The 27,865-nt window shown below is 31.7% G+C and overlaps 7 protein-coding genes across 8 annotated transcripts; 4 read left to right on the top strand and 3 right to left on the bottom strand.

The window, feature by feature from the left end:
* Positions 1-1,838: 1,838 nt before the first annotated feature.
* On the top strand, positions 1,839-3,034 carry LOC101251674 (uncharacterized). Its single transcript, XM_004238871.5, has one exon. It carries the CDS (start codon positions 2,046-2,048, stop codon positions 2,922-2,924), a length of 879 nt encoding a protein of 292 aa, XP_004238919.1. The 5' UTR covers positions 1,839-2,045; the 3' UTR covers positions 2,925-3,034.
* A 4,518-nt stretch (positions 3,035-7,552) lies between these two features.
* Positions 7,553-9,191, bottom strand: LOC101244288 (uncharacterized). Its single transcript, XM_004239364.4, has 3 exons — positions 8,312-9,191; positions 8,150-8,228; positions 7,553-7,815 (listed from the first exon to the last, which is right to left on the bottom strand). Exons 1-2 carry the CDS (start codon positions 9,113-9,115, stop codon positions 8,160-8,162), a joined length of 873 nt encoding a protein of 290 aa, XP_004239412.1. The 5' UTR covers positions 9,116-9,191; the 3' UTR covers positions 7,553-7,815; positions 8,150-8,159.
* Positions 9,192-11,763: 2,572 nt separating this feature from the next.
* On the top strand, positions 11,764-14,616 carry LOC138348380 (uncharacterized). Its single transcript, XM_069297606.1, has 3 exons — positions 11,764-12,242; positions 12,633-13,866; positions 13,986-14,616. The coding sequence occupies exons 2-3, from the start codon at positions 13,360-13,362 to the stop codon at positions 14,424-14,426; spliced, it is 948 nt and encodes a 315-aa protein (XP_069153707.1). The 5' UTR covers positions 11,764-12,242; positions 12,633-13,359; the 3' UTR covers positions 14,427-14,616.
* Positions 12,745-13,352, top strand: LOC138348454 (uncharacterized). Its single transcript, XM_069297651.1, has 2 exons — positions 12,745-13,183; positions 13,330-13,352. The coding sequence occupies exons 1-2, from the start codon at positions 12,745-12,747 to the stop codon at positions 13,350-13,352; spliced, it is 462 nt and encodes a 153-aa protein (XP_069153752.1).
* An 831-nt stretch (positions 14,617-15,447) lies between the features above and the next one.
* On the bottom strand, positions 15,448-17,041 carry LOC138348453 (uncharacterized). Its single transcript, XM_069297650.1, has 4 exons — positions 16,845-17,041; positions 16,562-16,697; positions 15,753-16,333; positions 15,448-15,676 (listed from the first exon to the last, which is right to left on the bottom strand). The coding sequence occupies exons 1-4, from the start codon at positions 17,039-17,041 to the stop codon at positions 15,448-15,450; spliced, it is 1,143 nt and encodes a 380-aa protein (XP_069153751.1).
* Positions 17,042-17,220: 179 nt separating this feature from the next.
* LOC138348452 (uncharacterized) lies at positions 17,221-20,914 on the bottom strand. The gene is made up of 4 exons (XM_069297649.1): positions 18,670-20,914; positions 18,045-18,557; positions 17,678-17,977; positions 17,221-17,475 (listed from the first exon to the last, which is right to left on the bottom strand). The coding sequence occupies exons 1-4, from the start codon at positions 19,366-19,368 to the stop codon at positions 17,221-17,223; spliced, it is 1,767 nt and encodes a 588-aa protein (XP_069153750.1). The 5' UTR covers positions 19,369-20,914.
* Positions 20,915-21,553: 639 nt separating this feature from the next.
* On the top strand, positions 21,554-26,625 carry LOC101251377 (cysteine--tRNA ligase 2, cytoplasmic). 2 transcript variants are annotated; one of them, XM_004238870.5, is made up of 9 exons: positions 21,554-21,934; positions 22,901-22,964; positions 23,127-23,288; positions 24,004-24,174; positions 24,247-24,528; positions 24,608-24,733; positions 25,165-25,386; positions 25,470-25,586; positions 25,935-26,625. In XM_004238870.5, exons 1-9 carry the CDS (start codon positions 21,762-21,764, stop codon positions 26,310-26,312), a joined length of 1,695 nt encoding a protein of 564 aa, XP_004238918.1. In that variant the 5' UTR covers positions 21,554-21,761; the 3' UTR covers positions 26,313-26,625. The 2 variants fall into 2 exon arrangements, with proteins under 2 accessions (XP_004238918.1, XP_010320757.1); XM_010322455.4 differs by having other exon boundaries at positions 21,601-21,934; positions 23,953-24,174.
* Positions 26,626-27,865: the final 1,240 nt, after the last annotated feature.

Genomic DNA, 27,865 nt, shown 5'->3' with positions numbered 1-27,865 from the left:
GATAGCTTTCAATTGTCTTGGATTTTTCACATCATGGAACACAATTATATGGAGATAGGCTTCTCTTTTAGCAGACATTAGCCCTTCAATTTTCAACAATTTAAGGTCCATAAATTCATTCAAAAAAAATAATCAATTTTTCTACGATAATAATCTCTCCGTCGATAATTATTTGGCGAGTATACTAAAAATAAATGTCTAAGATCAATTGTCAATTTAAATAATCAAGTAATAATTAGTCATTTTTTTCAATTCTGCTCTTAATAAATACTCCATTTTGTTCAATTGATAAGTTATGTGGACTTTTGATGTTCTTGATATAGTAGGATTATATTAGTCAAATTACACCTTATATTAAATTTTCCTTGATGGAGTGCATGACCTTACCATAACAAATAATTGTGAACCTAGGAAGTATTACCTGGAAAATTAAAGTAAGTGACTAATTATATGGTTCTTTAAAAATATTTTCTATAGCTACTGGTATATGCTAGGAAAAATCTATTTGGCTAGAATGATATATTATTTATGTAATATTACCTTGTTAAACATTTTTACCTTTTAAAACTTTAATACTTTTTAACTAAAAAATATTATAATTTTTTTTAATTTTCTGGTCATTTATCACTTCCATATATACTAAATGTACAATTCTCTTAGCTTGTTCGAGAAATCAATTAAATTTAGCTTCGCATTGGAGAGTGTTATTTTAAAGGATAGAGTGTTTTTTTAACAAAAACAATTTCGTATTTAGGAAAAATTAAATCTGAAACCTCTAGTTAGGAATGAACGAGTACTTACTACTCCATCACAACTCTCATAGATTATTATCATTATTACTATACCAACATTTTGAAAAGCATTGTAGCCACCAAAATTATTGCAAGTTCTTATTACTCTTCTAAGAATAATATAATTCTTCCTTAGATTTAACTCTAAGTTAGATAAAGTGGGATTTTGATTAATCTTTCGAGTAAAACTTTTTTTTAGACAAAACATCCTACTAATTTGTACTCTTTTAATGCAAAATGGTCCCACAAGATTTTAATTTGTCACAAAATGCCAGAGTTTCTTTTACTAGTGAAATAGTAGATCCTATAAGGTGAAAGTGTGTATTAAATCATTACATAATTTTCTCTTTTGCTCATATTTTCAAAAAGGTAAAGTTTCTTTGGAAATTAATCCCTATAAGGTGAAGGAATCTTCTTTACTTCTCTTTAGGCTTTCGGTGGCCATAGCTAATTAGTTCAACAAACTTTTTCCATTTATGTTCCGTGGTGTTCGGATCAATATACACGTATTTTAAGTATTTTATTGCGTAGGTACTATCTTCCATCAGTCAAATACTTTACCTATATGAGATACGGATTGAGGATTTGGGAAAATTGAAGATTTTTTACCAACAAATGGTATATATAGTCGCACGGTAATTATATCACTAGTTTTTAGATTACTTTATTCAGATGTAACAACGTAGTAACAATAGTGAATAGAGTAGACATGAGATGTCAATTCTTGATTAATAATCTTCATTTTGTGATTATCTTTCTAAAATATAACCCCTAATATTAGTCAGCTATACTCTATGGAGATTTCAATTCGATTTCGAAACAATCTTTAATTCCGTTCAGTTAATTAAATCGTATAGAAAACATTAAGGTGGAAGACAACCCCTTTGATTTATCGAAGATCACTAAGCCACGTCGTTGGACGCTATTGTCCTTTAAATGTTTGATAATTTAGCATGTAATGTCAATCTCAATGTTACACCTAAGTGAAACAAGCCATTGTCTTGGCAATAACACTTTGTTGTACCAATAATAGAATCTTGAAAATGCTATATATAAAATCAAAAAGCTCACACTTCATTCTTACCAAAATATAAAATTTAAAAAAATACCCCAAACACACCTTTCTTTAGCCCATCTTTTTCTTCTTATAAATTAAACATCACCCTCTTTCTTCAACTGTTTGAAATCAACACCATAACTCATCAACAAAGAGAAGAAGAAAAATCAAGAATCCTTTAAAAAATAGCCATTTTCATGGCTGTTGAAGTATGTTGTGAGATTGCAAGTTTAGTTGTTAGTCCAAGAATCTCCTTTTCACATGATGATGGAATTCCACTTGAATGCCATCAACAACAACAACAACAACATCATTATAGATCAGATGCATTTCTTCTTGAATCATCATCCACCATTGATTTTGATTTTGATTTTTGTGTTAGTGAAAAACAATTATTCATCTCTTCTGCTGATGAACTTTTCTCCAATGGCAAGATCCTCCCTTTTGAAATCAAGAACTCAACACCCTTAACACAAATCACCAACAAATCTTTGCAAAAACAGCCAAAATCCTTTTCACAATTGCAAAAACAGCCACTTCTTGAAAATGATAAGGAAAATACAAAGAAAAAAAGCTTAAAGGAATTCTTATCCACTGATATTGATGATGATGATGATGAAGAAGAACAAGAAACAGAAAAATTGATACAACCAAAACCATTTTGGCAATTCAGAAGAAGTAGTAGTTTGAATTACCAAAATAGCCACATTTTGCAATTTCTAACCAGAAGTAACTCAACTGGCTCTGCTCCAATACAAAAGAATCCAAAAGTATATCAAAAACAAAGTTCACAAAGAGAACAAAGAGAAAAAATAAAAGTTCTTAGAAAGAGTTCATCTTTATCATCATCATCATCTTCGTCATCATCTTCTTCTTCTTCATTTTCGACGAATTTTTCGTCGTTTAATCAGAGCCATTCATCATCATCAAAGAAGAGTCAATCACATCCATTGAAGAAGAGTTATAGTAGATCTTATAGCAATGGAGTTCATGTGAGTCCTGTTTTAAATATTCCACAAGCTTTGTTTGGTTTAGGTTCTTTGTTTTGTAATTGCAAATCCAAAAAGAAGAAATAATTTATTTATTTTTTTGGTTCATGATAGATCAAAATTTCATATAGTTTATAGATGTTTCTTTTTTAAAATTTATAAGATTTATTTTATATAATATTTACCCTATAGTATAATTTGACATGTGGTAACAAGTTAGTTCACACCCTTCATCGTAAATTTGTATATATATTATATTATATCATATATTGAATTCTCTTGATTTTTATATATTAAATCCCTTTTTGTGAGTGTACGGAATAATTTTAAGAATTGTGATGGAAAAAATATATTTTTATAGTATGAGGTTCTAATCTTGATATGAAAAAAATATATATGATAGAGGTGACAACACTCTCTTTAATTAGCCATATGTAACATAAATTTGAATTTATGAATATAAATATCAAAAAACATGTAAAAACTCAAAAAGGTTTAATTAATATTATCAACATAGGATTCTTATAGGTAAAAAAGAATTATTAACTATTTTATGAAAGAATATAGGTCAAATGTGAAAAGGGAACAAAAGAACAAGAGCCACCTTCCTTTATGGCTTTTCATGCTTTTTTTTTCTTTTTACTTGGAATATTGTTATTTAGCGGATAAGTTTTGTGTTTTTTTTTGAATATTGAAGGTCACTTTTTTCATTTGTTTGTCTACAAAATAAATAAACTTTAAATCTTATCATATGAATTTTATCTTCAAATTTTAGTCCATTTTGTGTTGTCTATAATGGCATCTAGCTAGACAAGAATTAGATCTCAATAATGTCTTAGAATATTAATCAATGATTGAGGCCCTTTATTTTGAAGTAATATAATACTTCATTTGATTGCAAATGTGATTAATTTAATTAATTGACTATGTAGTTATTCTGTTGTAACTATATTTTAGATCTTAAAAACCATTGGCTAAGAGTCAAATCCATAAAAAAGTATGGTCTATTCATTTAATTGATTTGGTCTTGTCCCAATCATGAATCATCTAACTTTTTTATTATCGTTGTTTTAGTTAAATATTTTAAATTTTAAATTTATAAAATTTTTTAAAGAAAATAGAGTACGTTTCTTTTATGTGACATGAATTTGAATTAGGCAGAATCTAAAATTAATATTAAACAAGTTGAGGCCAAATAAAAAGAAATTTAACTTTTCTAGTTTTTTTTTTACCAATTGTAAATTATGTATGTTTATAAGTTATAATTGTACTTACTTTTGAAGTCTACAATTTATTTATTTATAGAAACCATTCAAAAATATTAGTCACCTTCAATTTTCCATTTAAGTGCGGCCTAATTGTTGTTAATTAATTGAACACCTTTTTCATATTTTATTTAATTTGTGGTTGACACTTTCTTTAACAACAATTAGACCCTAACACGACAGAAAAAACAAAAAAAAAATAACATGATTTTATTCAACTATAGAAGAACTTAAAATGACTAATTAATTCATGTGCATTTTTTTTCCATATTTAGATGTTATATTTTTGGTAATAAAAATATTATCAAGGCAACCAAATGAATCATAAATAGACGGAAATTTTGGGCCGGCCCATAAAATACCAAATGATCCAATAACCTTGAACATTTTGGGCCTGAACTTGATCCAAGATGAAAAAAAGGTGAGCTGTTAAGGTGTGTTCGGTACGAAGGAAAGTGAGGACGGGGTAGGGATGCGGAGTGATGAGGATGGGGGCTACGTTTCCACGCAAGTATGTTGGAGGGTCGGGACCATGGGAAGGACATAATGAACGTGGAATGTCATTTTGTGAAACTTAATTTACACGCATTTACACGTGAAACTTTTTTTTTTTAAGAAAATATTTTTCAAAAAATTTATACTGAAACCACCCTTAGTCTAACGGTAAAACGATTTTATAAACTTAGTTACTATAATTAAAATGACCTATTCTAATAGGAGTTTTAATTTTTAGAACCTTCAAATTAGAAGAATCATAATTTTATATCAACTAATTTCATATAGTTTTATCATGTCAATATAAAAATCCCATATTATAATATTTTAAAATCTAGGGATTGATAATCTCAATTTTAAATTTCAATCACTTTGTCAAAAAGTCAAATTTGTAAAGTTAACTCAGTTTCCCTCAAAAAAAAATATTCAAAAGGACTTATACTTAGAGAAAAATAATTATTTAGTTTGTGTGTTTGATGATAACTGTTAACTTTCATCAGCACAAGTGTTCAAATAACTCTGCCTACCAAGAAATATTATGGTTTAAAAAACTCTACAAAACATATATTACAATTTTTCAAATTTAAGAGATAAAGGCCTTAGTCATCTCCAGCCACTCAAAGTTGTCCGCATAATTCATTTAGACACCTTAACTAATCCTTATGTCAATTGAACACTTTATTTGTTCAAAAGTCATTCCTATTAGACACAAAATGCTGACATGGCAAAAAACGTGTAATTCACTTTCCTTGAGCGCGTGGATTTATTAAAAATAATATTTTTCTTTTTTTTTCTTAATTTATATCCTCAAGTTAATTTTTTAAAAAATAATTAACAAAAAAGAAGAACAGTTGTCTTCTTCTTCCCTATTTCTATCAACCCCACCCCTCCCCAACCCCCATACCCATGTACCAATGGTTATCTTCTTCCCCAACTATTCTAATGATTTCAAAATTCTTACCATCAGTGGTTATCTTCTTCCCCCACCATTCTAATGGTTTCAAAATTCTTAGCATTTTGTTTCATTCTTCTTCTTTTTTTCTTTCATTTTTTGTAAAAAAAAATCTGCCAATTTCATATGTGAGAAGAAGAAAAATTCGAACATTGGAGTTAAAAATTGATCGATATTCGATTAAACAAACATCGCCGCTCATTAATTTATTAAAGATGATATTAAAAAAATTCAACATACTTTCAATTTTTCTTGGTCATGAATCTTAAAAATAATTTATTGACGTTTATTTATTTTCACAAAATCTCAAAACGAATGGAGAATAACAGATGATAGGTGAATAAATTTGAACGGGAGATTTTTATTTTTGTTATCTCATCAATGGTGGCTGTCGGGGTTCACTGGGTAGAGGAAGAAGAAAGGTTAGGTGGGGGTGGGGGTGGGGGAGATTTTCTTTTTAAATATTTTTGTGATTAATAAATAAAGGGAAACTATTTTTCATTTTTTTAAATTAAAAAATTATATTTTATTGCTAGACTGGGTTCATGTGCCAAGTGTCATAATTTTATTTGTCATTTTTTTTAAGACAATGCGCGTGAATTACACGCAAAATATTTTTAAAAAAAGTTTTCGTTTTATGTTCAATAGATACATATTCTTAAATATTAAAGTGTCTAATAGGTAATAGTCCTAGTTGAGTTGTCTAAGTGAATTATGCGAACAACTTTAAGGGGCCGCATATGACTTAAGCCAAAAATTAAATAATGTATTTTTTTAAAAAAAATCCTTCTATTTTCTTTTTATTATTTAATGTTTCTTGTCTAAAAAGTAAATAATATTAGCCTGCCATATAAATAAGGAATCTTCTTTACCAAACCTACCAACTTAAATTCAGCCCATCTCTCATCTCAATAGAAAACAAGTTTAGACTATACACCAAGATGAACACATGTAACTTCGATTCGAGCTTTAGATATAAAAAAAAAGATCTCATAATTCACATTTAAACGAGCCTTACAACTTATGCAGTCTGAATCTAGATTAGTCGAAATTCAAAGAAAGGAAAACATATATCAAAGGAGCAAGCTCAAGTTATGTCCTCTAAAATTCACTTGCTTAACATTAAAACACTGCACTGATCATCTTAGTATATTCTAATTAATGCAGTCAAGAGTGTGGTGAAATGGTTAATGAAGTGACTGAAAATCACGAGATACTAGTTCAAATCACAACAATGGCAAAAATGTTAAGTTATATCGTCCCACTACCACATCCTAAGCCTTAATGAACAACATTACACAATGTATATGTTGGTGGAAGATAGTATATACCTGGTTGAATAGTCAAGGTGTGCTTAAACACCATCATTATATTAAAAGTAAGCGACAAAAATGCTAAGTAATATCTTCTCATTGCTATTCTACGTAAGCTTTGGTGAACAAAGTTACACGGTGGATGTATTAGTGGAATATTCAAGCAAATATCTGGTTAGATAGTCGAGGTGTGTGTGAACTGGTTTGATCACCTCTATAACATAAAAAGAAGAGATGTAGGAATAGGGATGAATATCTAAACAACCATTGTGTACCAAGTAAATCCCCAACTTAATAAGATAAGGTTATAGACCAGTTTTTAGATTTCGGTTGTGCACAAAAGACAAGAAACAAAAGCCAACACAATATACTACGAATCCTAGTTTGTGATCAAGTTCAACCAAAACAAAAGCAACATATGAAGGTTAACAAAATTGAGCAGTCAGCTTTCTCTGAATTTTTGAAAGAATATGAAAAGAATTTCAACTATTAGACACAAGATATGAGTAACCAGTCACACAGTTGTGAATATGCAAAGAACAAAAACATAATGTAGCACATAACACACTTGAACTCAATATGACCGGTGTTGATCTATGAACATTCCACTGCCTAAAACTGTCAATGAGAAGCAAAATGTATCTAATTTGAAAAAAAGGGAAGATAATGTAGAATGTAATACGCAACTCGAAAAGATGGAATCTTTTTTCACTATATGAACAATTGTCTTTGATCTAAGAACATCACACTATGTTAAAACTTATTCCAGTGAACATATAAACCAGAGAAAATATGAACCATTCGAATCACCTCTACGCAAAATTAGCATTGGAGCAACAACTTTATCCTCCTTTTACACCCTTTTTCATTACCAATGAAAATTCAACAGTTTCATCAAATTCCCAAACTCGAAAAGGTGATGCCACTATACCAGTATCAATCAAAGTCACCATCTGCAAAAATAAACATTGTATATGCAAAACAATTAAGTTAACACATTTTAAAATCAATCATGATATACAAATCTGAAACTACATTAGTTTATCGAGGGGCAAAGCTAGACTGTCGACTATAGGCCAGTATAATTCGTTCAAACTAGGGGTGGAGATAGAAGATCATTCGTTCAAACCCCTTCGACACAACTCAAGAATCTACACTGAAAATCCTGACTCTACCAGGAGTTCAAATCTTGTATTTTGTCTTATGAATCTATTGAATATAGACACATTTATTGATTTTGAACTCAATAAGCTTCAAATACTGATTCTGCTATGATAAAAGTTTTACCTTTTTGAATCTACTGATCATCGGGGACTTTGTATAAGTCCGGTGTGATCTCCGTCAACCATAGCCCGGGAAATATAGTCTGCAAAACAAACAGCAATGGAACAGTAAATTTCGAATCACAATTCATAAAAAAGATCAAAAAATTCTCAAAAAAATACTTACGTCTAAATTTTTTTGAACCATTTTAGCTCGTTTTTTGGGTCGACGAGGAGGTCTATGTCCAATCATTGCCATAAAATCCTCTTCGATCTCAATCCGACCAAGCGAAATGGAGAAATTTTTTTTCTTTCTCTTCTCGTCGGTGTATGAATCTCCGGCGCCGAAAAACTCACTTTGAAGTCTTACAGATTTGTTCTCAGTCCTTAACGGTGATAACGACGACAAACGATTGTTTCTGATAACATCAACCTTCAAAGCTTCATTTGATCCGCCGCCGCCGCCGCCACCGGCGGCGATTCCGTTTATTGGTGCCTTACATGCCGCTCTTCGAGTACGTAAGTTCCACGGCCTAGAGGCATCTATACCCGTCGTAATCTCCGTTGGTGTTATCGCCGGAGTTACAGACACTTCCTCTTCCAACCCATCTCTAAAAATCGCGTATTTCATCTTATCAACCTCTACTTGAAGATCAAACATCAACTTCTCCCGTACAGCCGCGATTTCATCTCCTCCACCGCCGCCTCCGGCAGCACTGTTGTAACCCGTCAACCTGAATTTTCGAGTGAAACCCACATCCGTTTCCTTCAACAACTCATCCCTAACCTCATTAGATCTCCGATTGTTAACCATAACGTCTATTTCTCTCATCCGCCGTCCGATTGCGTTAGACCTATTTGATCTCCGATGGAAATGAGGAATTTCTCCGTTGGAATCCACCTTCGCACATCTCAAAAACTTGTGATTACCCCACTTAAAACCACAAGATAAGTCGAAATTATGCAGATGTTTCGATCTTTCATGTCCCATTGGGTGTTAATGACTTTTTTCTGTGAAATCGCCGAGAATGTAAGCTTTATATAGGTGGGGGGTGGGGGTGGGGGTAGGGTTGGTACTAACATTCAGGTTTGGAGAAATAATATTATTGACATGTAAATTTGTTTGAATCTCAAAATTCAAAATGTATCGCATAAATTGAAATATAGGGAGTATGTGCTAAAATGTGCGGTGCAAATGACGATCTGCGTTTTGTTTTTATCGAGAAAACACTCTGTATCAAGAAATTTTTCGATATTGATTGAAGAAAGAGCTTTTCCACTACACCATATTTTTGATAGTTGGGCTTTCTATGTATATTCATAGTTTGGATAAAAACCAATCCAAACTAAAAAAATCAAACTATATCGACATATAGGATATTTGAAAACTCGCTTATTCATGATTATGAATATAAGATGTATTCATATCAAAAGTTCTTTTTTTCGTTGTTCAAATTCAAGACTAACGTTAAGGTTGAGAAATCCTATAAATCATTTTATCACTAACTTTTTATTGTTCTTTGCTAATAGTATTGAATTAAAAGTGATCAAGTGAAAAAAATGTTATTGCTATAAATGGTATTTTTTTAATTATAATATATTTATGTACGTTTCCATTATACGACTTTGCAATATTCATTTTATAGTCTTGATTCAAATAGGACATTCAATTTACCAATTAAGAGTATAATTATCATGTAGCAAGTTAAGCACCACTTAATTAATACACCAACTACAAATAATTAGTGTATTGATTGATACAAAAATTTCATCAAGAGAATTTAATCATTACCTAATATATACATAATTTTATCTATGTATATATTAACCAAGAAAGTACAAAATTTCTAAGTTATTATTAGTACAAAAATTTAGAATTTTTCCATATGAATGTCCAAACAAAAACGAAGCCCATGTTGGGCCCAAGTGTATGTCTTTGGTAGACAATTTGCCCAAAGAATGATTTTTTGCAAGTTTGAAGTTTCAATGGAAAACTTACGTAAATATACAATATTAAGAAAATATTTATCATTTATAGTAATAATAATTTTTTTTACATAATCACTTCTAATATATCTATAATATAACTTTAATTCATATTACAGAAAATAATTTACTAAACACATATAAAACAAGTTTAATACATATATATCATATACATAATTCACTTTTAATATATATTATAAATTTATCATAATATTGCTATTTATTACTATAAATAATAGGGATAATACCCAATTACCCCCTAGCCTATACCCAAAATCCCTACGACACACCTTATCTTTGATGAGATCCTATTACCCCTCCAACTTTTTTTTAAGTAATATATTACCCCTTGCGTGCCTACGTGGCAAAAATAATCTGCAAGATCGATTTGTTTATTGAACACGCGCCGGAACCCACTTTTTCAGTTTTCGATAAACTGACTTTAATGAAATATACTCCTCCTCTCTCACGTCCCACCCCACTCCCTATGCCCCATAATTAATAAATCTATATGAATAAAGATAATGAGTTTTGTTTCAAATTGTTAATATTGATCTTTTATTATTTTATCATTTGGTTTAATATAATTATCAAGTTTAGAATTAATAATCGACATAAAATAAGAATTAATAATCGACATAAAAAGATGTAAAGAATATATTAAATTTTACTTTACCTTTTCAAATCAAGGAGCTTGAATGATAATGGATGGAGCTTCTTCAAAAACGAAGAACCATGAACATGGGGTTATTTTTTGAAAAGAGGAAGAAGATGCTTTGAGAGAAACAATAAAATTTATTTTTGAATTTTTTTTCAAATTGCTTTGACACGTGGCTCATTTTTATTGGCCATTGTTAGCCAAAAGCTGCACTCACTCCGCACTCACGCGCCCTAGATGGGTGAAATCACGATTTTTGCCACGTAGGCACGCAAGGGGTAATATATTACTTAAAAAAAAAGTTGGAGGGGGTAATAGGACCTCATCAAAGATAAGGTGTATCGTAGGGATTTTGGGTAAAGGCTAGGGGGTAATTGAGTATTATCCCTAAATAATAATAAATAAAAAATATTACTAAAATTAATAATTATTTATTAAAATGTATTCCGTAATTTTTCCTTTTATTTCCTTTACAACACAAGCCCAATCGAACTCTTAAAGTACACAAAGCCCAACTCTTTTTTCATTTTTATTTGTATAAATTTAAGGAATCCCATAGTGTAAATCAATAATTACATTCTGTCCCGACAAGTTTACTAATTACAAAAAATCCCTTAAAAATGCTGAGCCGTGATACTTTAGAAAGTTGTGATACATGGTAAATGATACATAGTAACTTAAAATTGTTAAGAAAAAATAGGGGATAAAAACGGACAATTTACAGCTGTTACTAAAACAGCTTAAATTGTGGTAACAGATCATTAATCAGCATTAAATCAGCACTTAATTGGATATTAATTTCATAATTTAAAAATCAAAGATTGTATCAGTTATTTAGAAAACAATTGGAGTTGCCGAAATTTTTTTGTTGTTGCAGTGGGTTTTTGAAGATGAATACTTCGATTTTGATTAGACATTCCGGAATTTGGGTGAACGAATTGCAGTATGAAAATTACAAAATTGATGGAATCATTGTTGGAGATTCAATTTCGTTTTCTAATCTCAAAGCAGCAATTGCGGTCAAGTTGGACATTGATGTATCAAGGAAAGAAATTGAAATTCGATACATTGTAGAAGGTAAATCCTGTCCGATGAAACTTAAGAACGATATGAGTGTTAAACTATATTTTGAACTGAAAAAAAACGAGCCTGGATTTTCAATATATCCATTATGTATTGACACAATTGAGAAGAATAGTGGTACTGTACATAACTTTGATGGAAGAAGTGGAGAAATAACGTGTGTAGAAGGCACAACAAATGATACACAGGCTTTGGCAATAGTTGAAAATAGCTTATTTGAGACACATGAAAATTCAGAAGTTGGAGTTGCAAATGTTATAATAAATTCAGATATTGTTGATGTGAAGACAGGTCAGATATACAAGGATAAAGCAACACTTGTAGATGTGATGACGAAATATAAGATAAAGAACAACTTCAACTGCAAAGTGAAGAGGTCTGATCAACAAAGGTATGACAGTATTTTGATGTTTTAATGTATCATGTGTTGTTTTATAATTTAATTAGTACATGAAACATTACTGTTCTATATGAAAACCTGCAAGTTTCATATGTTATTTTATAATCTAATGTATCATCATTTCAGGAATTTGTTTTTGATACATTGAAATAAGTATTTTGATACTTGAAAGTACTACTACTGATATAGTAAGGACTGTATCATTTTAAACAGTCATATCACAAATAGTGGATAAATTTCATTAAAGTTTGATACTTTTCTTAAAAATTGGTTGATACTTTTTGTGTGATTCATTGTTTGATTAATTTAAACATTATTGTTGAATATATTATATATGATGTATTTGATATGTGTATTAATATGCTTAAAAAATGTACGCAGCTATGTGTTGGTATGCTTTTCAGACAAATGTGGTTGGACTATGAAGGCGTCGTGCAGGAAAAAATCTGATATATTCATTGTTAGAAATTTCAATAGTGAACATACGTGTCCGATGAGGGAGAGGGTATTAACCAAAGTCCAAGCAACAGTGGGATTTGTAAGTGGAGTGACAGCTCCAAAATTGGTCAATTATAAACGAATTTATACACCAAGGGATATAATTGATGATATTAGAGAATATTATGGTGTTGAAATATCTTATCAGCAAGCATGGCGTGCTAAAGAACGTGCACTCTCCATGATTAGAGGAAAACCATCTGCTGGATATAGACGGATGCCGCGATACATACACATGTTAAAAACTGTGTATCCAGATTCTTATATAAGAATGCATAAGACTGAAGAGGATGAATTTATGTATCTGTTCATCGCCTTAAGACCATTCATTAGGGGATTTAAATACTGCAGACCAGTAGTTGTTGTGGATGGTGCACATCTGAGTGGAGCTTACAAAGGGACATTTGTATCAGCAAGCACACTTGATGGCGCAGGTATTTTTTATTTATAGTAATGATGTCTTTTTATATATTAAGTATCAAATAATATAATGTGTGTGTAATCAGGTTGCATATTTCCATTGGCATATGGTGTTGTTGACACCGAAAATGATTGTTCGTGGAAATGGTTTTTTGAACAGTTCAAACATGCATCTGGCGATAGAAAAGATATGTGTGTTGTTTCAGATAGAAATGAGAGTATCATGAAGAGTGTAAGGATTGTGTTCCCCGATGTACCTCATTATGCATGCATCTGGCATCTTTGGAAGAATGTATGTGGAAACTTCAAAAGGAGCAGAAAGGCCATAAGTGATATATTCTACTCTATGGCCAAGGCATATAGAAAGGAAAATTTTGATAAGTTGATGGCTAAGGTTGATAGAATTGATCACAGGGTTAAGGAGTACCTTGAATATGCAGGTTACGAAAAGTGGTCAAGAGTTCATGCAACAGTAAACAGAGGTAGAATGATGACTTCAAACATTGCAGAATGTATCAATGGTTGTCTTGTTGAAGCACGCCAATTAACTATATTAGAATTCTTGGAAGAGGTTAGAATTCTTTTTGGATCTTGGCATTGCAAAAACAGAGAAGTAGCCTCATACACAAAGGACACATTAGGTAGAAAATTTGAGGAATTGTTGATTATAAATGCAGCTAAAAGTTCAAAAATGGAGGTATGTATCATTATATGATACTTTATATTATATATATCTAATTCTGTGTATCATTATGCTTTTTTTTAACATGATTTGGTTTTTAAAAGTTATATATTTAAAATTTTTGATGTACACAGGTTGTTCCATCATCTGAGTTTATTTTCTCGGTTTATGAAAATGGAAGAAGATATATTGTTTGTTTTGAGCGGAAAGTATGTTGTTGTGGTAGATTTAACCTAGATGAGATACCTTGTTCACATGCAATAGCTGTATTGAAAAAAAAGAATGTCACCGATATGAATCCGTATTGCTCTGATTATTACAAGCCTGATGCGTTGGCAAAAACATATGAAATTCCAATGGTGCCAATGCCAGATAAGAAAGATTGGTCAGATCCTAAACACGTGGTAGCTGAAACTGTGTATCCACCTAGATACAGAAGATCATCTGGACGACCAAGAAAAAGAAGAAGAAAGAATGCAGATGAAAAGATTTCGGTGAACACAAATTGTTGTGGACAATGTGGACAAGAAGGGCACAACAGAAGAACTTGTACTTTCTACCCAAAAGAGAAGTGAATTTGTCGTAATGTTTCTATGATATAAAGAATAATTTATCACGTAAACATTTAAATGAATTTCAGTTTTAATTACGACTGCAAATTGAACACTTTGTGTTTAGATAAATAAACGTACAAACATGTGGTAATTACATTTGAAGTCGTGCTTATGATTATAAATACTTTCTTATTATTGGTGTTGGTAAAAATACTTGTGTCAATATTTGTTTTGAATATATAAATCTTATGCTACAGTAAGATAACATAATGTACATGATACATATGGTTAATCTAGTGTATCATGTACATTTATTGTGTATTTTTTGTACACATTGTTTATATAAAGTATCATGTACTTTTAGTGTGTATCATTGGTTTGCACAATGATACATCTCCATTAGATAAAAAATACAAATATATTGTTAATGTTATTGAGTACTTTAGAATGACTATAAATCATGTATCATGTGAATTTATATAATTTAACTTGTGTAATGCTTTTTTTGATATGCTTTTATTGAAATATACAGTAAATAACTTTCCTTTAAAAAAATAATAGCAATTCATATGAATATGCTATTCAATTTACGTAAGTATCTTGTAAAATTTAAGGATTAGAGTGTAACATATTGTACATTATACATACGGTTTGGCCAATGTATCAGTTATTTTTAGTGTGTTTCTGTTACATATGTATCATTTGGTTTTGGCAGTGTATCATCTAGATTAAATAAAAAATTTAAAAATCTTTATGTCTATGTTTGATTATAAATACTTTGATTATACTTTATTAAATGATTTAAACCTGGTTTTGTCAGTATATTTATTATGTCTATTTTTAATTAAAAATTTAAAAATGTTTATGTCTATCATTTGATATTTATATCTTCAATATAAACAAATTTGTTACGTAATGTGAAAAAAATATTCATGGAAATTGACAAAACCAAAAAAATAACATTAAAAAGGATAAAAATAGTTGTTCAATAACATATAAAAATAATAAATATAACATTAAAACATTGTTTTATCATGAAATGCTACGCTATGTGAACTAAATCTTCTTCTGGTGGTGGTGTGACTACGCCCCTGGATTTTGGTGGATCATCATTGTCGCTAACATATCCGCACTTAGCCTTCTCAATTCCATAACTCCACAGCAATGCTCCATATCTTTGACGCAGGTAATCAGGATTAAAATCAGCATAAGATATATTGATTTGGTCACTGATATACTCGGCAAATGCAGTAACATATAACCCACAGTCTCTACAAAAAATACAGAATAAATTAAAAACTTAATGATACATTAAAAAGGGCAACTGAAAAAATTCTTGATACTTACAGGCTATCGCTTTCCTGTGTAGGGATGTCTTGTGCAAATTCTATTATGAAAGGAACTTGAGGCTCCAGAAGTGATCCATTATTGTTGTCTTTATATGCTTGACAATCAGCAAAATTTGTGCGTTCATTTTCTTCAAAAAAACCACTGTCAAGTAGGTATGAAGGAAGCATTTTAGACAACATCTTGATCTCATGAGGAATTGTTTGTTTCCTTGTGCTAATTGATGAGTCAAAAACCCTTATCAACCTGTTTTTCAACTCAACAACAGCCAACACCCAATGGAATTGTTGATCACAGTTAATTGGGATGTAGACCTCATCTACAAGATGCCATGGTAAAGCAGCTGGTATTCCAAACCCTTTGATGGTGTTAGTTATTGACCTCTCATGTACAGATACAACTGAAGCGCGATCAATATGTTCTTGTGTAGTAAGACTATCATCATCATCGTCCATGTAATATCTATCATAACAGTTTTTTACATGTGACATGAACAAACAGTGGGTTGTTGTGTATCTGTATTGATCCATGCTGCAAAGTTTTGATTTTTTACGAAGGTAGTAAAAAATCACATCGATGTGCTATAAACAAAATGAAAACAGAGTAAGAAATTATTTACATCTAAACAATATAAAAAAAGAAATATAATTATGTGAATATAGTATGATACTTTTGCAAATTAAATAGTATGATACTTATACATAATGTATCATTGCTAATTAAATAGTATGATACTTATAGATAATGTATCATGACGTTATAATATAGTTATGACTGATACATATTTCATAAATAGTTTAATATTTTACCTCATCAGACCAACACTTGTTTGGCTGTGACATGGCATAAAACCGATTCTTGTTCATTGGAAAAGCAACAACAAAGTCCATCATCGTAAATCCAAAAGAAGAAGATCTTGATCTGTATTTATCGTCCGATGGGTTCCTGCATATATGATACTTAAGTTTTCAATGTATCCACATGATACATAACACTCAATTATTTACAGTTTTTATATAACAAAGTATAATGAATTAGTTGTATATAAAATGATTACGCCTAACAATGAGAAAAAAAATGTATAAAACTTACTTATTGTTATGATTTTTTAGAAGCCCCCTCAACAACCAATTCATGTAATCCTCAATCAGTTTCGGTGAAACTTTATCTGCAATGCCACATCCTTCGAACGGGAAATGGAGTCGAGCCATATCCTTCAATTTCTCTTTTCCCTTTTCGCTTGACCCAAGAGAAGTACAATATGGAGATTGAATCCTTCTCGAAGGCATTCTATTTCTATGCGCAGGAGTGACTGCATCAGTTTTAACAGCAATCCCCGTTATTGGAATTTCAGTGGGTAATTGACTGTCGGTCAACAAGTACTGGCTGCTAGTTATATTCTTTGGATCGTAAGAATATAATGGTCTAGCATTGGTAGCATCTTTACCCAAATCTTTGATAAGCGCTTCTATTGCTGCTTGAGTTGATAGCGATATTGTTGTTGAAGTTGAAGAATCCTGTATAATATGATGTAATGATTTTTAGAATAAATTTGTGTGTAATGAAATTGTGTGTCATAAATCAAAATTGAAAAATGTACCGATGAATCTGTTGTTGTTTTTTCGGGCAACACATGAGGGATGTTGTGATGAACATTGTCGTCAACGGGTTGGTCCATGATATGTTCATTTAAATCTTGGTGCGACTGATGTGCGTCACCATCCTGAATATGCAGTTTTGAAATAAAAACTGTTAATATAATTTGTGCTGATACGTAACATTGATAACAATCACATGATACATAGTATTGATTAAATATGAATGATACATGACAGAATATAAAATGAGAAAAAAAATGATCATGATACAAAGCATTGACTATATGTGCATGATACACAACATACCCACTGTATCATAAACATTACCTTTGGATCAGTGACTATTGGTTCACCCTCATTTACGGCAACACCAACACCATCCACATCGACATCCCCTGCATCGTCGACGATATGATGCTCACCATTTTTACCAGAAAAACCACCACCATCCTCAGCTACACCACCCATATCATCGAGATCAACCGGTATTTGCTGAGATGTTTGTTTGTCAGACTGAAATGTGCTTGTATCAGCCTGAAAATTGATGTTCTCTTTGCTAATAGATTGCATCAGCTGGGAGTGATTTGCTTTTATCAAAATAATCAATTCCTCAAATTTCTTGTCAACCTAAAAATTGTAGATACATTTAGGATAAATAAAAGTTTGTTTAAAAATTACAAAATAATTTACTTACGTAAGTTTTCAAATATCCTTTCAACTCTTCAATATGAGGAATTATATTGTTGACATTCTGTGAATCTGTATATCCATGAACATCAGCAGCCGGGTTCTGAGAAACGTCTGGAACAGAACCATGTACATCAGCAGCCGATTTCGGTGACACTTGTGGAACAGAACCATGTACATCATCAGCATTCGAATGTTGAGGCAGACTTGACATGGAAACATGTACATCATCATCCGGTGTCGGAGACACATTTGATTGATCAGGCTGTTTCTGTTCTGACACCTTCTTTTTTTGAATAATCGATTTTTTTCTTCTTTTTGGCGGTGGTGGAGGAGATGTATCAGACACTCTAGAATATGTCCTCAATAACTGTTCTGGCGGTTTTGTGGAGAAATCATCTAAATCATCTTGCTCATTTGGTTGTACTAATGGTATTGATGTAGAATGAGCATGTTCAACTTGAGCAATATCAAAAGCTTCAATTTCCTCTGTTGTTGGGACAATGTTTGAACATGCATTCTAAATGTATCACAAGCACATAAGATAATTTAACTGTTAGATACAGTAATAATTCATAATGTATCACAAAGACATAAATAACGATATTCCATATACAAAAATAAAATTTTACCTTTTGGAAAATGGTGGACATAAGCATTTCAAACTTTGCCTTTTCAGACACAACTCTCCAATTGCATATTCTTGGGATGACATTGCGTTCTCTCACAGCTATTTCTGAATTTAAATTGGATGCACATTCGTATATCCAAACATTTAGTGCATATGGCATCCCATATAATCGGTACAACTTTTTACTAACGTCAAAATCCTGTCTAAGTGAATCAATTAGTTTGGAAAATGATAGCTGACCCCAAGGAAAATGTTGATATCTACCATCTTCAACCATTAGAAAGTCGACAATAGATATCGCTGTGTTATCAATAGAAGCTAATACAAATGTATGAATAAAGAACAGTATAGACATTTGGAGTGCATCCTGATTGCTCTCCCAATTACCCATCTTAAACCTTTGAACTAGTTGATGCTTTGTAACACTATTGACTGCACCAGGGAAATACTTTTTAAAAAGCATACAATTAGTTTGTTCTGGGTATTTGAAATCATTGGTATTTCCTCTGACCTTAAGTCCTGTTAATAATGCAAAATCATCTATACCAAATTTCAGGACACACCCGTTGGAATGTCTAATATGCAACATATTAGGGTTGCTTTGTTCCAATTCTAAAAGCAATAAGCACTTAGTTATTTGGCCCTGAAAATTACATTTAGATATGTCTAAAAAGGGTCCAAAAATTGTATCCTTAAACATTTGGATAACATTATCCCCCACGTATTTTTCAAAGTCCTTTAGGAAATTGTTGTTAAAGTTGACAGCAAACCTTATGGGATGTGTTGGTATCTTTTTAATCTTGTACTTCAGTGGCTGCAATTTGAAAATAAAACCGCAAATTAAAACGATATAGAAATATAACTACTAAATAAAACAACTAATAACTTAATGATACATGGTTTCAGTTTTCAGAATTTCATACTATATGAAAAACATGTGATACATGTCTATAACATGTATCATTGAATTAAATAAAACATTATAACATGTGATACATGTCTAATACATGTATCATAAACAGCGACTAAACAACATACACAAAGAATCTATATGTATCATCAACTATATCTGATTAAGCATTTATTAAACTTAATGAATGATACATTATAACAAGTTTCAAAACATGTATGAGTAAATCAACTAAACAACTAATACCTTATTGATACATGATATCATACAGGAATTCATACTACATGCAGAACATGTGATACATAGCTACTACATGTATCATTACATTTACTAAACAATGTACACACAGATTCAACATGTATCATCAAGCACAGATTATACTTTACTACACTTATTGAATGATACATTATAATAATTTTCAAAAACCTAATGATACATATAAAATATTATGAAACACAACAAATTCACGTATCAGTTGACCATCTAAAACACTATACACCCTTTTTAAAATGTATCAGCAAGCACACTTGATTCCTTAAAAATTTTACTAATTTAAACAACACCATTTTTAAGTACCAATATACTAACCCGAGACAATGTAGGCCTAACAACAGTGTTTGCTGCTTCTTTTTTCCTTTTTGGTTGTATTTTTACAACCTTTGATGTTTCGCCATGGTCTTTGTTTGAATCCTTTTGAAGATTCATAGGATCATGCAAAGACTTTTTCCTATTTTCTTTCCAATTATCATCATCGGAATCATATATCCTTCTATTGATTGACGGATCCATTACTATGAAGTAATAGAACAATTAACAAAAACGAAAAAGAGAAGAATATATGAATTGATGATGGATTAACTATAAAAAGGGTCTGGGTTCTTACGATTCAATATTAGGAAGAAATAGTCGAATATGGATTAAGAATAAAAAGAAGAAAATAGAAAAATCTGCTGGGTTGAGAAGATTCAAATTTATGAAGGGATGAAGACGATTAAGGAAAAAAAAAGAAGTGCAACGTGACTTTGGTAAGAACGGTAGAATGCAGTGGAACCCTGCTTCTATGTTTTTTGAATTTTGAAATTCAAAATTTCAAAATTTGTTCTTTTATTTAAATTTAATTAAATTTAATAATTCAAAATTAAAAAGATGATTAAAAGGTTGAGTGTTTAAATGGAAAAAATTTAAAATTCAAAAACTGATTTAAGAGGTTGAGTGTTTTAATGGAGAAAAAATAGGCATTAAAATTGGTAAATGTGTATTATAGGAGAGAGAGTGTAATGTATCTAAAAACTTATACTAAAATAAAAAAAATAGGGAATTATGTAATATTTAAAAAAAGTAGGGAAAATTAGAGAATATAAAAATTATAGTTGTGTATTTAAGTTATTTTTACTTTTTATTTTTGTCATGCGTTTATAATTTTTTTTTTATATTTTAATTTATGTATATTAAGTTTCATTTGACATAAAAAAATTAAAATTTTATTTTTTGAAATTTGTGGTCTAGAAAATCATTTCATCAATTTTAAGATGAATATTTTAAAATTAATTTATTACCAAATATAGAAATATAATATATTTTTTTATGAAATTGACTAAAATGGAAAATAATTCATATAAATTGAAACAGACGCAATATAAAAATTTGATTAAAATTTAGATTCATGTATTATAAGATTCATTTGTGAAAGCATGTGTTTCAATTCCCATCTTGCAATCCCTATTCCGGTATGCTTCGGTCTTAAAAGAAAAACATGAATATTTATAAATAAAAAAAAACACTGAATAATCCTTCTCTTATATCCATGAACCTCAACTATTTTACCACTAGCTCAACTCGATTGAGTCAATTTAATACAAATTAACTCATATAAAACAGGAATCTCAACTATTCTATCACAAGAGTCCAACTCGATTTAATCGAATTCAGTATAAGTTGACTCATATAAATAAAGCAAAAAAAGATTAATGCAAATGTGATTTTTCCACCTAAATTATATACTAAGCAAATAAAGTTTTTCCCAAAATAAAGAGAGGAAAATAAAAGCTGAATAAAAGGAAAAAAGAAAAGTAACGCTTCTTATTATTCGATAGGCACAAATCTGAACGGCCGGAATTAGGGTTTTTGTAGTAAGAGGAGTAAATTGACTATCCGTTCCGGTCGATCGGAGAAATTTCTGAGTAATGGCGAACGAGAAGGTGGAATTTCAAGTGTACAATTCAATGACGAGACAGAAGGAAGTATTCATACCGAAGGAACCTGGCAAGGTCAAAATGTACGTTTGTGGCGTTACGAGTTACGATTACAGTCATATCGGCCATGCTCGTGCCTATGTCGCCTTCGACCTTCTCTACAGGTCAAATTTCTACGTTTCAATTGTAACTGCATCAAATTGTTGTTTTTTTCTGGATTTGATTCGAGCTGTTTGTAGTTTTTGCTTGTTTATTTCTTGTTATGTTACGTATTGGTGTTTAATTGGAGATTTAGCTCGTTTGCCCAAGCTTCTATGATCAGCTTATTTTGAAAAATGCTTTAAAAAAAAATACTTTTGTCGATGGGTAGTTTGTGTTTTACCAATAAACCTTTGATAGTGGTTGTAAGTGATTTTTTCTCTAAAGTGCTTTCTTTTAGGGAAAAACTACTCTTTTTTAGCTTCTGAAGAACACTTCGACTACTTTGCAGAAGCACTTATGTTTTCCGAAGTAGGCTATAAAAAGTTGTTAAGTTTGAATATATCAGTTTCATTTAGAGGACTTGGGGGATATAATTAGATTTATTACGAACTCTAACTAGTTTGATAAGAATTTGAAGTTTGATTCTGTTTGTTGTATGTGAATGAAGAAACAATCAAAAATTGAGTAGGAAGATTGAGTAAAACATGTCTAATTTTGAGGAATTTGGTGGTCTAGATGTTATTTTTCTGAAATGTCTAGTTTAAACCAATAAATTGGAATTTTACTTTTATGTTCTATCTATATAGGCTATTAGTTAGTTAATTTTAAGGTTTAGTTATTCTTTTTACACTTCAACTATGTTAGTTGAGTGAGATTTAGAGAATTTGTAGTTCAAGAGACCCCAAACTAGTTTGATCACTGTTTTTGCTTCTTCTTTTGTAACTAATTTGCATCTTCTTGATGCCTTGAGGGTCTTTTGTTTTGATCTTCATCTGTGTAATTATGATGAGACTTGTGTTATTTATCATGTGTTGTGGTATAAATCAATGTTAGTGCATTTAGATTAGTTCTTTTAGTAGTCTGTGATTGCTTTTACTTCAAATTACTCAACTGTCTGATAGGAATTTTACATGATCTGGAATTTACAGATATCTGAAATACTTGGGATATGAGGTTATGTATGTGCGCAACTTCACCGATGTAGACGACAAGGTGAGATATACAAATTTTGGGGAGTAAGTCTCTTTTATGTTCTCTCTTCCCGAGATTAAAGGAATTTAGACCCTTCTCTTTTTATTTTTTATGGATAAGCTTGGCAGTATCAATAGCTCACTGTAGATAATACATCAAACGCATGACAGTTGTTCTTTCCAGATAATTCGTAGGGCTAATGAGCTTGGAGAAGATCCAACAGCTCTGAGTGGTCGATACTGCCAAGAGTTTCTAAAAGACATGGATGATCTCCAGTGCCTCCAACCGACTCATCAGCCACGTGTTACTGAGCACATGGAGCAGATTAAGGAAATGATAGCTAAGGTACTCACATTTAGATAATCCGTTCCAAAACTTATTGTTACAAGTCAAAGCTTGTTGATGTGGTCCCTCTTCATTTTCTCCCTGTATTCAAACCCCACTTGAGCTGAGATGAGGTCTGTTTCTCTTTAAAATATGTTATTGCAGTTTTATGATGCTAACTTTTTTCTCATTTCTTTTCCCTGGATAGAGGTTGTAATAGATTCCTTTAGATAGAGATGCTTTCTGGATAATCTTGAAAACCATGCATGTCATTTTGAATCTTTGATAGTGTAGGATCTTCTAGGATTCATCTTGTTATGTTTATTTGACGTTGACGTCATATGTGGTTTCTCCTGCTCTCAAATTCAATAATATGGATGCTTATCTAGTTCTATAATGCAAACTTGTTTGTCAATTTCTGCTACTTTTGAAAAAAGAAGAAGTAATTAGAACAACATTCCGTGATAGCATGCTTTGCATTAAAAGGGAGTCTGGGACATTTATTCTTGTAAATAATGAGAGAAGAAGTATATGTAGTAAGGATTAATAGTTAGGTTAGAGAAGTAAAACTCAGTGTTGGATGGGAGAAAAGTGCAAAATACTGCTTAAAGTATGCAATCCTATTATCTTTCTATCTTATATTTACCTTGAGCTGCTTTTTGTTTTTTTTTTCTCTTTTATTCAGGTGTACTTTGCTTTCTTCTTAATGCTAATGATCTTGAGGTGTAACCTACAGATTATGGCTAATGGCTGTGCATACACAATCAATGGAGATGTTTATTTCTCTGTTGATAGTTTTCCAGAGTATGGTCGATTGTCCGGACGAAAATTAGAAGATAATCGAGCTGGAGAACGAGTTGAAGTTGATTCAAGAAAGAAAAATCCTGCCGACTTTGCCTTGTGGAAGGTGCGAAGTTTTCTTTTACTTTTCTTCGGAGTTACTATTTTAGTCTGACATGCCAATTTCATTTACTTACAGTCTGCAAAGCCTGGTGAACCAAGTTGGGAGAGCCCCTGGGGTCCTGGAAGACCAGGTTGGCATATAGAATGCAGTGCAATGAGTGCGCACTACCTGACACATTCCTTTGATATACATGGTGGTGGAATGGACTTGACTTTTCCTCACCATGAAAATGAGATTGCCCAGAGTTGCACTGCTTGCCGAGAGAGTAATATTAGCTACTGGATGCATAATGGTTTTGTGAACATAGATGATGAGAAAATGTCGAAATCATTGGGGAATTTCTTCACTATACGTGAGGTAGAATATAATCTTTAGCTACTGTCTTAATATGATTGTTTTATAAAATGTTATGGATCATAGCATGCATATTTTGTAGGTTACTCGATTGTACCATCCCCTTGCATTGAGGTACTTCTTGTTGGGGAATCACTACCGATCTCCGGTTAACTATTCAATATCACAGATAGAAATTGCTTCAGAATCTGTGTTCTACATTTATCAGGTTAGGAATACACATTTAATGTAACTTTTAATACCTCTTGTTCAATTATTTTTGCTTTAATGTTACCATTCCCAAAAAAGAGTTGATTATTTGCTTCTTGATGATTGGTACAAGCGATTCCTATGCAATTTTTTGGTTTTCCTCTTTAATTTCTGTCCGTCCATGTATGTTCCTTTTAGATCTGCCGTCGAGGCTCTTAGGATTGTGGTTCTATTGCTACTTTGCATGTACAATAGCTGAACTGAGTAATAAGATTTTAGGTTTATGTTTTCAGCAACTTACTAGTTCAATTAAAAAATGAAAGGTTGTCTGAAGCTTTTATATATATGAATGTTCATGCGACTTCAAAACCATAGTTTCCCAATCTAAATCTATAGTTAGCATCTGTTTTATTTTTAGACATTTATTCGGGTCATTTTTGTGATTGATAGACCTTACTAGATTCTGAAGAAACCTTGTCAGCTTTCCAACAAGGAACTGAAACTGCAAAAAATGCAAAGGGGCGTGTTACCCCTCAGGCCCAAGAATGCATCAATAAGCTGCGTAATGAGTTGAAGACAAAGCTCTCTGATGACTTGCATACACCTACAATTTTAAATGCTGCTCTTCAAGAAGCCCTTAAACAAATGAATAGTTGCTTGACCATACTGAAGGTGGGAACACTACTTTCCTTTTTAACTTCTACATATGGCTGGTGTGATAACTGAATCATTCCATTATCCCTTCATCTTTCCAGAAAAAGCAGCAAAAGCAACAACACTTATCTGCATCTTTGTCCCTGACCGAGCTCTTGAAAGAAGTGAAGGCAGTATTGGATGTTCTTGGCTTGCTTGCTGGTTCAACTTCTGCTGAGGTGCTGCCTGAATTAATACTCTCTGTCTCAATTTTTTGGGCATTCTTTCCTTTTGTTCAAAAATGACTAGCACCTTTCTATACTTAGAATTGGTTAATATTGTCATTTCCATCGTGTCAGTTGTGTTATAGCCCTCATTCCATACAAAAACAGTTTCTTTAATCCAAGTATACTTTTGGTATTTAAAATTTTATTTGGTTTATGTGTCCAAAGTTTTTCTTTCTTGGTAATCCTGTTACTAGTCGAGCAAGGCTGAACCAATTGGAATGTAGAGCACATATGTTTCCTTTTACTATATGAGACTTTCAGATGTTGACTCTTATTTAACTGATTTATTTTCTTCTGCAGGTTCTGCAGCAACTTAAACAGAGGGCATTGAAAAGGGCTGAGTTAACAGAGGAAGATGTTCTGCATGCAATAGAGGAAAGAGCACTAGCAAGGAAAAACAAAGATTTCGCTAGAAGCGATCAAATCAGAACTGATCTAGCTGCCAAGGGTATCTCTTTAATGGACATTACAGGGACGACCGAAACAGCTTGGAGGCCTTGTGTAAGATCCATACAAGAACAGCCTGCCGCCCCAGCTCAACCGAAAAAGTCTGCAGCAGCAGTACAAGAAAAGCCTGTTGCACCATCTCAACAAAAGCAGCCCTCTGCAGCACCACAACAAGAACAGCCCGCTGCTGCGCCAGCTCAACAAGATCATACTACGGTGCCACCTCAGTAGCCCTTCTCTGATTACTCGTATTGAATTTCATTTTTGGAGTTATTTGCATACTTAATTGAACTCTTAACTTGTGAACTAGAAATTTTATGGATGAGACGTACATGATACTATTTGTTGCGCTGGGCATGTAACTAAGATGAGCAGAATAATTCTCTTTACAAGAAAGAGCCTGAGGCTTAACGCCCACTTCCTATTACATTTCACGGCACATTTTTGCCTTGCCTTGGATTGAGCGATCCAATTGACATGTAAACTGTATCATTGTTGTACTGATAATACTTATGAATATACTGGCACAACCAGTTTTTGACTATTTGGAGATATTCTTATAGCTATTTCACTCTACTGATTGCATAAAAGTGGTGCTAATATGTGTTCTATTTTTGTTCTTGTGAAGTAGCATTCCTTCTTGCCATGTTCATTCTCTTTGATTGCTTTTTACTTGTTCTATAATCTTGTTCATACTTATCAGTAGTAGTCTATATTAATACTTCTAAAGTTCTTTTTTTTGCTGAGTGTTGGAATGAAAATGTCTTGTTTGGATTTAAGTCCTATTCCTGGAACTACATTGAGTATGTTGTTGTATGTCTTGTCTGGGCATGCATAATAAGTTCGAGTCCCATGAGCCTCGCATAAACTTTTTTTTTCCTGATGACTTTTAATGGTTCATTAGAAACAATCTTTCTACCTCAGAAAGGCAAGGTTAATGTCTGCGTACGTTCTATTGTTTTCAGACATCACTTGTGTGATTCATTGAATATGTTTTTGTTCCATCATCCATATCATAGTAAAATTGACTCCTGTAGCCTCTTTGAGCATATTAAAAACATATTAGACTTTAAAAATTATTTAAAGGTTAGCCAGTTTCTGCAATAGTCAATTTGTAGTCGATATGTTCTATATAAGAAAGAACCCATGCAACTTTAGTGAATTCTTTTCTAGAGACCCTACTTCACTCTGACTTTAGACTGCTAGTGTTTCTTCTTTAGACCTTCGGGTCGACTTCAGATGATCAGGTCTAAACTTAGATTCCGGCCCGAATTCAAACTTTAGACTCATTTGGGTCAGAAGTTAATTTTGAGATGGTTAAATTCTAAAGACGAGTGTAAATTTTAGGGGGTCCTAAACGGCTATTTTTTGCAATTCTTCCCCAAATCAATTGGGCTTATGATACATAATTGGGCTACATTTAGTTAATATGGACCATATGGCCCAAATTCTAAAATCAGGTTTTGATTTGGTCCAATGCTACTAATAGGGATGAAAACAGGACGGGGCGAAGAATAATAATTTATAAAGCTAAATGATGGAATTTTTTTTAAAAAAAACATTTTTGCAAGCTCTGAACTTTGAACGAAAATGCTGGAAAGAATTAGAAGAAAACTTGAGCGAGTCACGATGGGAGTAGGGTAGGTTGAAAAAAAAAACATAATTAATTTTGTATGAGGCGTAAAATCACGTTTTTGGGAACTCAATATCTTTTGTAAAGTATATAATATAAAATGTTTATAAATACTTGATTATAAACCAAGTTATTACTGGAGAAACTCAAT

The sequence above is a fragment of the Solanum lycopersicum genome, chromosome 5 (assembly GCF_036512215.1).
Source record: "Solanum lycopersicum chromosome 5, SLM_r2.1".
Classification (NCBI taxonomy): Eukaryota; Viridiplantae; Streptophyta; class Magnoliopsida; order Solanales; family Solanaceae; genus Solanum; species Solanum lycopersicum.
Note: the sequence above shows the minus strand (reverse complement) of the source record. Positions and strands in the feature narration are given on the sequence as shown.

What these genes read in the sequence shown, in the direction of transcription:
- LOC101251674 (XM_004238871.5), top strand. Translation starts at nt 2,046, where the DNA reads ATGGCTGTTGAAGTATGTTGTGAGATTGCAAGTTTAGTTGTTAGTCCA.
- LOC101244288 (XM_004239364.4), bottom strand. Translation starts at nt 9,115, where the DNA reads ATGGGACATGAAAGATCGAAACATCTGCATAATTTCGACTTATCTTGT. An exon ending in TGGTTCAAAAAAATTTAGAC is followed by an intron (nt 8,229 to 8,311) that starts GTAAGTATTTTT and finishes TTTGTTTTGCAG; the next exon opens with ACTATATTTCCCGGGCTATG.
- LOC138348454 (XM_069297651.1), top strand. Translation starts at nt 12,745, where the DNA reads ATGAGGGAGAGGGTATTAACCAAAGTCCAAGCAACAGTGGGATTTGTA. An exon ending in AAGCACACTTGATGGCGCAG is followed by an intron (nt 13,184 to 13,329) that starts GTATTTTTTATT and finishes TTTTTTGAACAG; the next exon opens with TTCAAACATGCATCTGGCGA.
- LOC138348380 (XM_069297606.1), top strand. Translation starts at nt 13,360, where the DNA reads ATGTGTGTTGTTTCAGATAGAAATGAGAGTATCATGAAGAGTGTAAGG. An exon ending in CTAAAAGTTCAAAAATGGAG is followed by an intron (nt 13,867 to 13,985) that starts GTATGTATCATT and finishes TGATGTACACAG; the next exon opens with GTTGTTCCATCATCTGAGTT.
- LOC138348453 (XM_069297650.1), bottom strand. Translation starts at nt 17,041, where the DNA reads ATGCCTTCGAGAAGGATTCAATCTCCATATTGTACTTCTCTTGGGTCA. An exon ending in ACAAGTGTTGGTCTGATGAG is followed by an intron (nt 16,334 to 16,561) that starts GTAAAATATTAA and finishes TTTTGTTTATAG; the next exon opens with CACATCGATGTGATTTTTTA. An exon ending in ACACAGGAAAGCGATAGCCT is followed by an intron (nt 15,677 to 15,752) that starts GTAAGTATCAAG and finishes TATTTTTTGTAG; the next exon opens with AGACTGTGGGTTATATGTTA.
- LOC138348452 (XM_069297649.1), bottom strand. Translation starts at nt 19,368, where the DNA reads ATGTTTAAGGATACAATTTTTGGACCCTTTTTAGACATATCTAAATGT. An exon ending in TGTCCACCATTTTCCAAAAG is followed by an intron (nt 18,558 to 18,669) that starts GTAAAATTTTAT and finishes TGATACATTTAG; the next exon opens with AATGCATGTTCAAACATTGT. An exon ending in CAATAGTCACTGATCCAAAG is followed by an intron (nt 17,476 to 17,677) that starts GTAATGTTTATG and finishes CTGCATATTCAG; the next exon opens with GATGGTGACGCACATCAGTC.
- LOC101251377 (XM_010322455.4), top strand. Translation starts at nt 21,762, where the DNA reads ATGGCGAACGAGAAGGTGGAATTTCAAGTGTACAATTCAATGACGAGA. An exon ending in CCGACTTTGCCTTGTGGAAG is followed by an intron (nt 24,175 to 24,246) that starts GTGCGAAGTTTT and finishes ATTTACTTACAG; the next exon opens with TCTGCAAAGCCTGGTGAACC. An exon ending in ATTTCTTCACTATACGTGAG is followed by an intron (nt 24,529 to 24,607) that starts GTAGAATATAAT and finishes CATATTTTGTAG; the next exon opens with GTTACTCGATTGTACCATCC.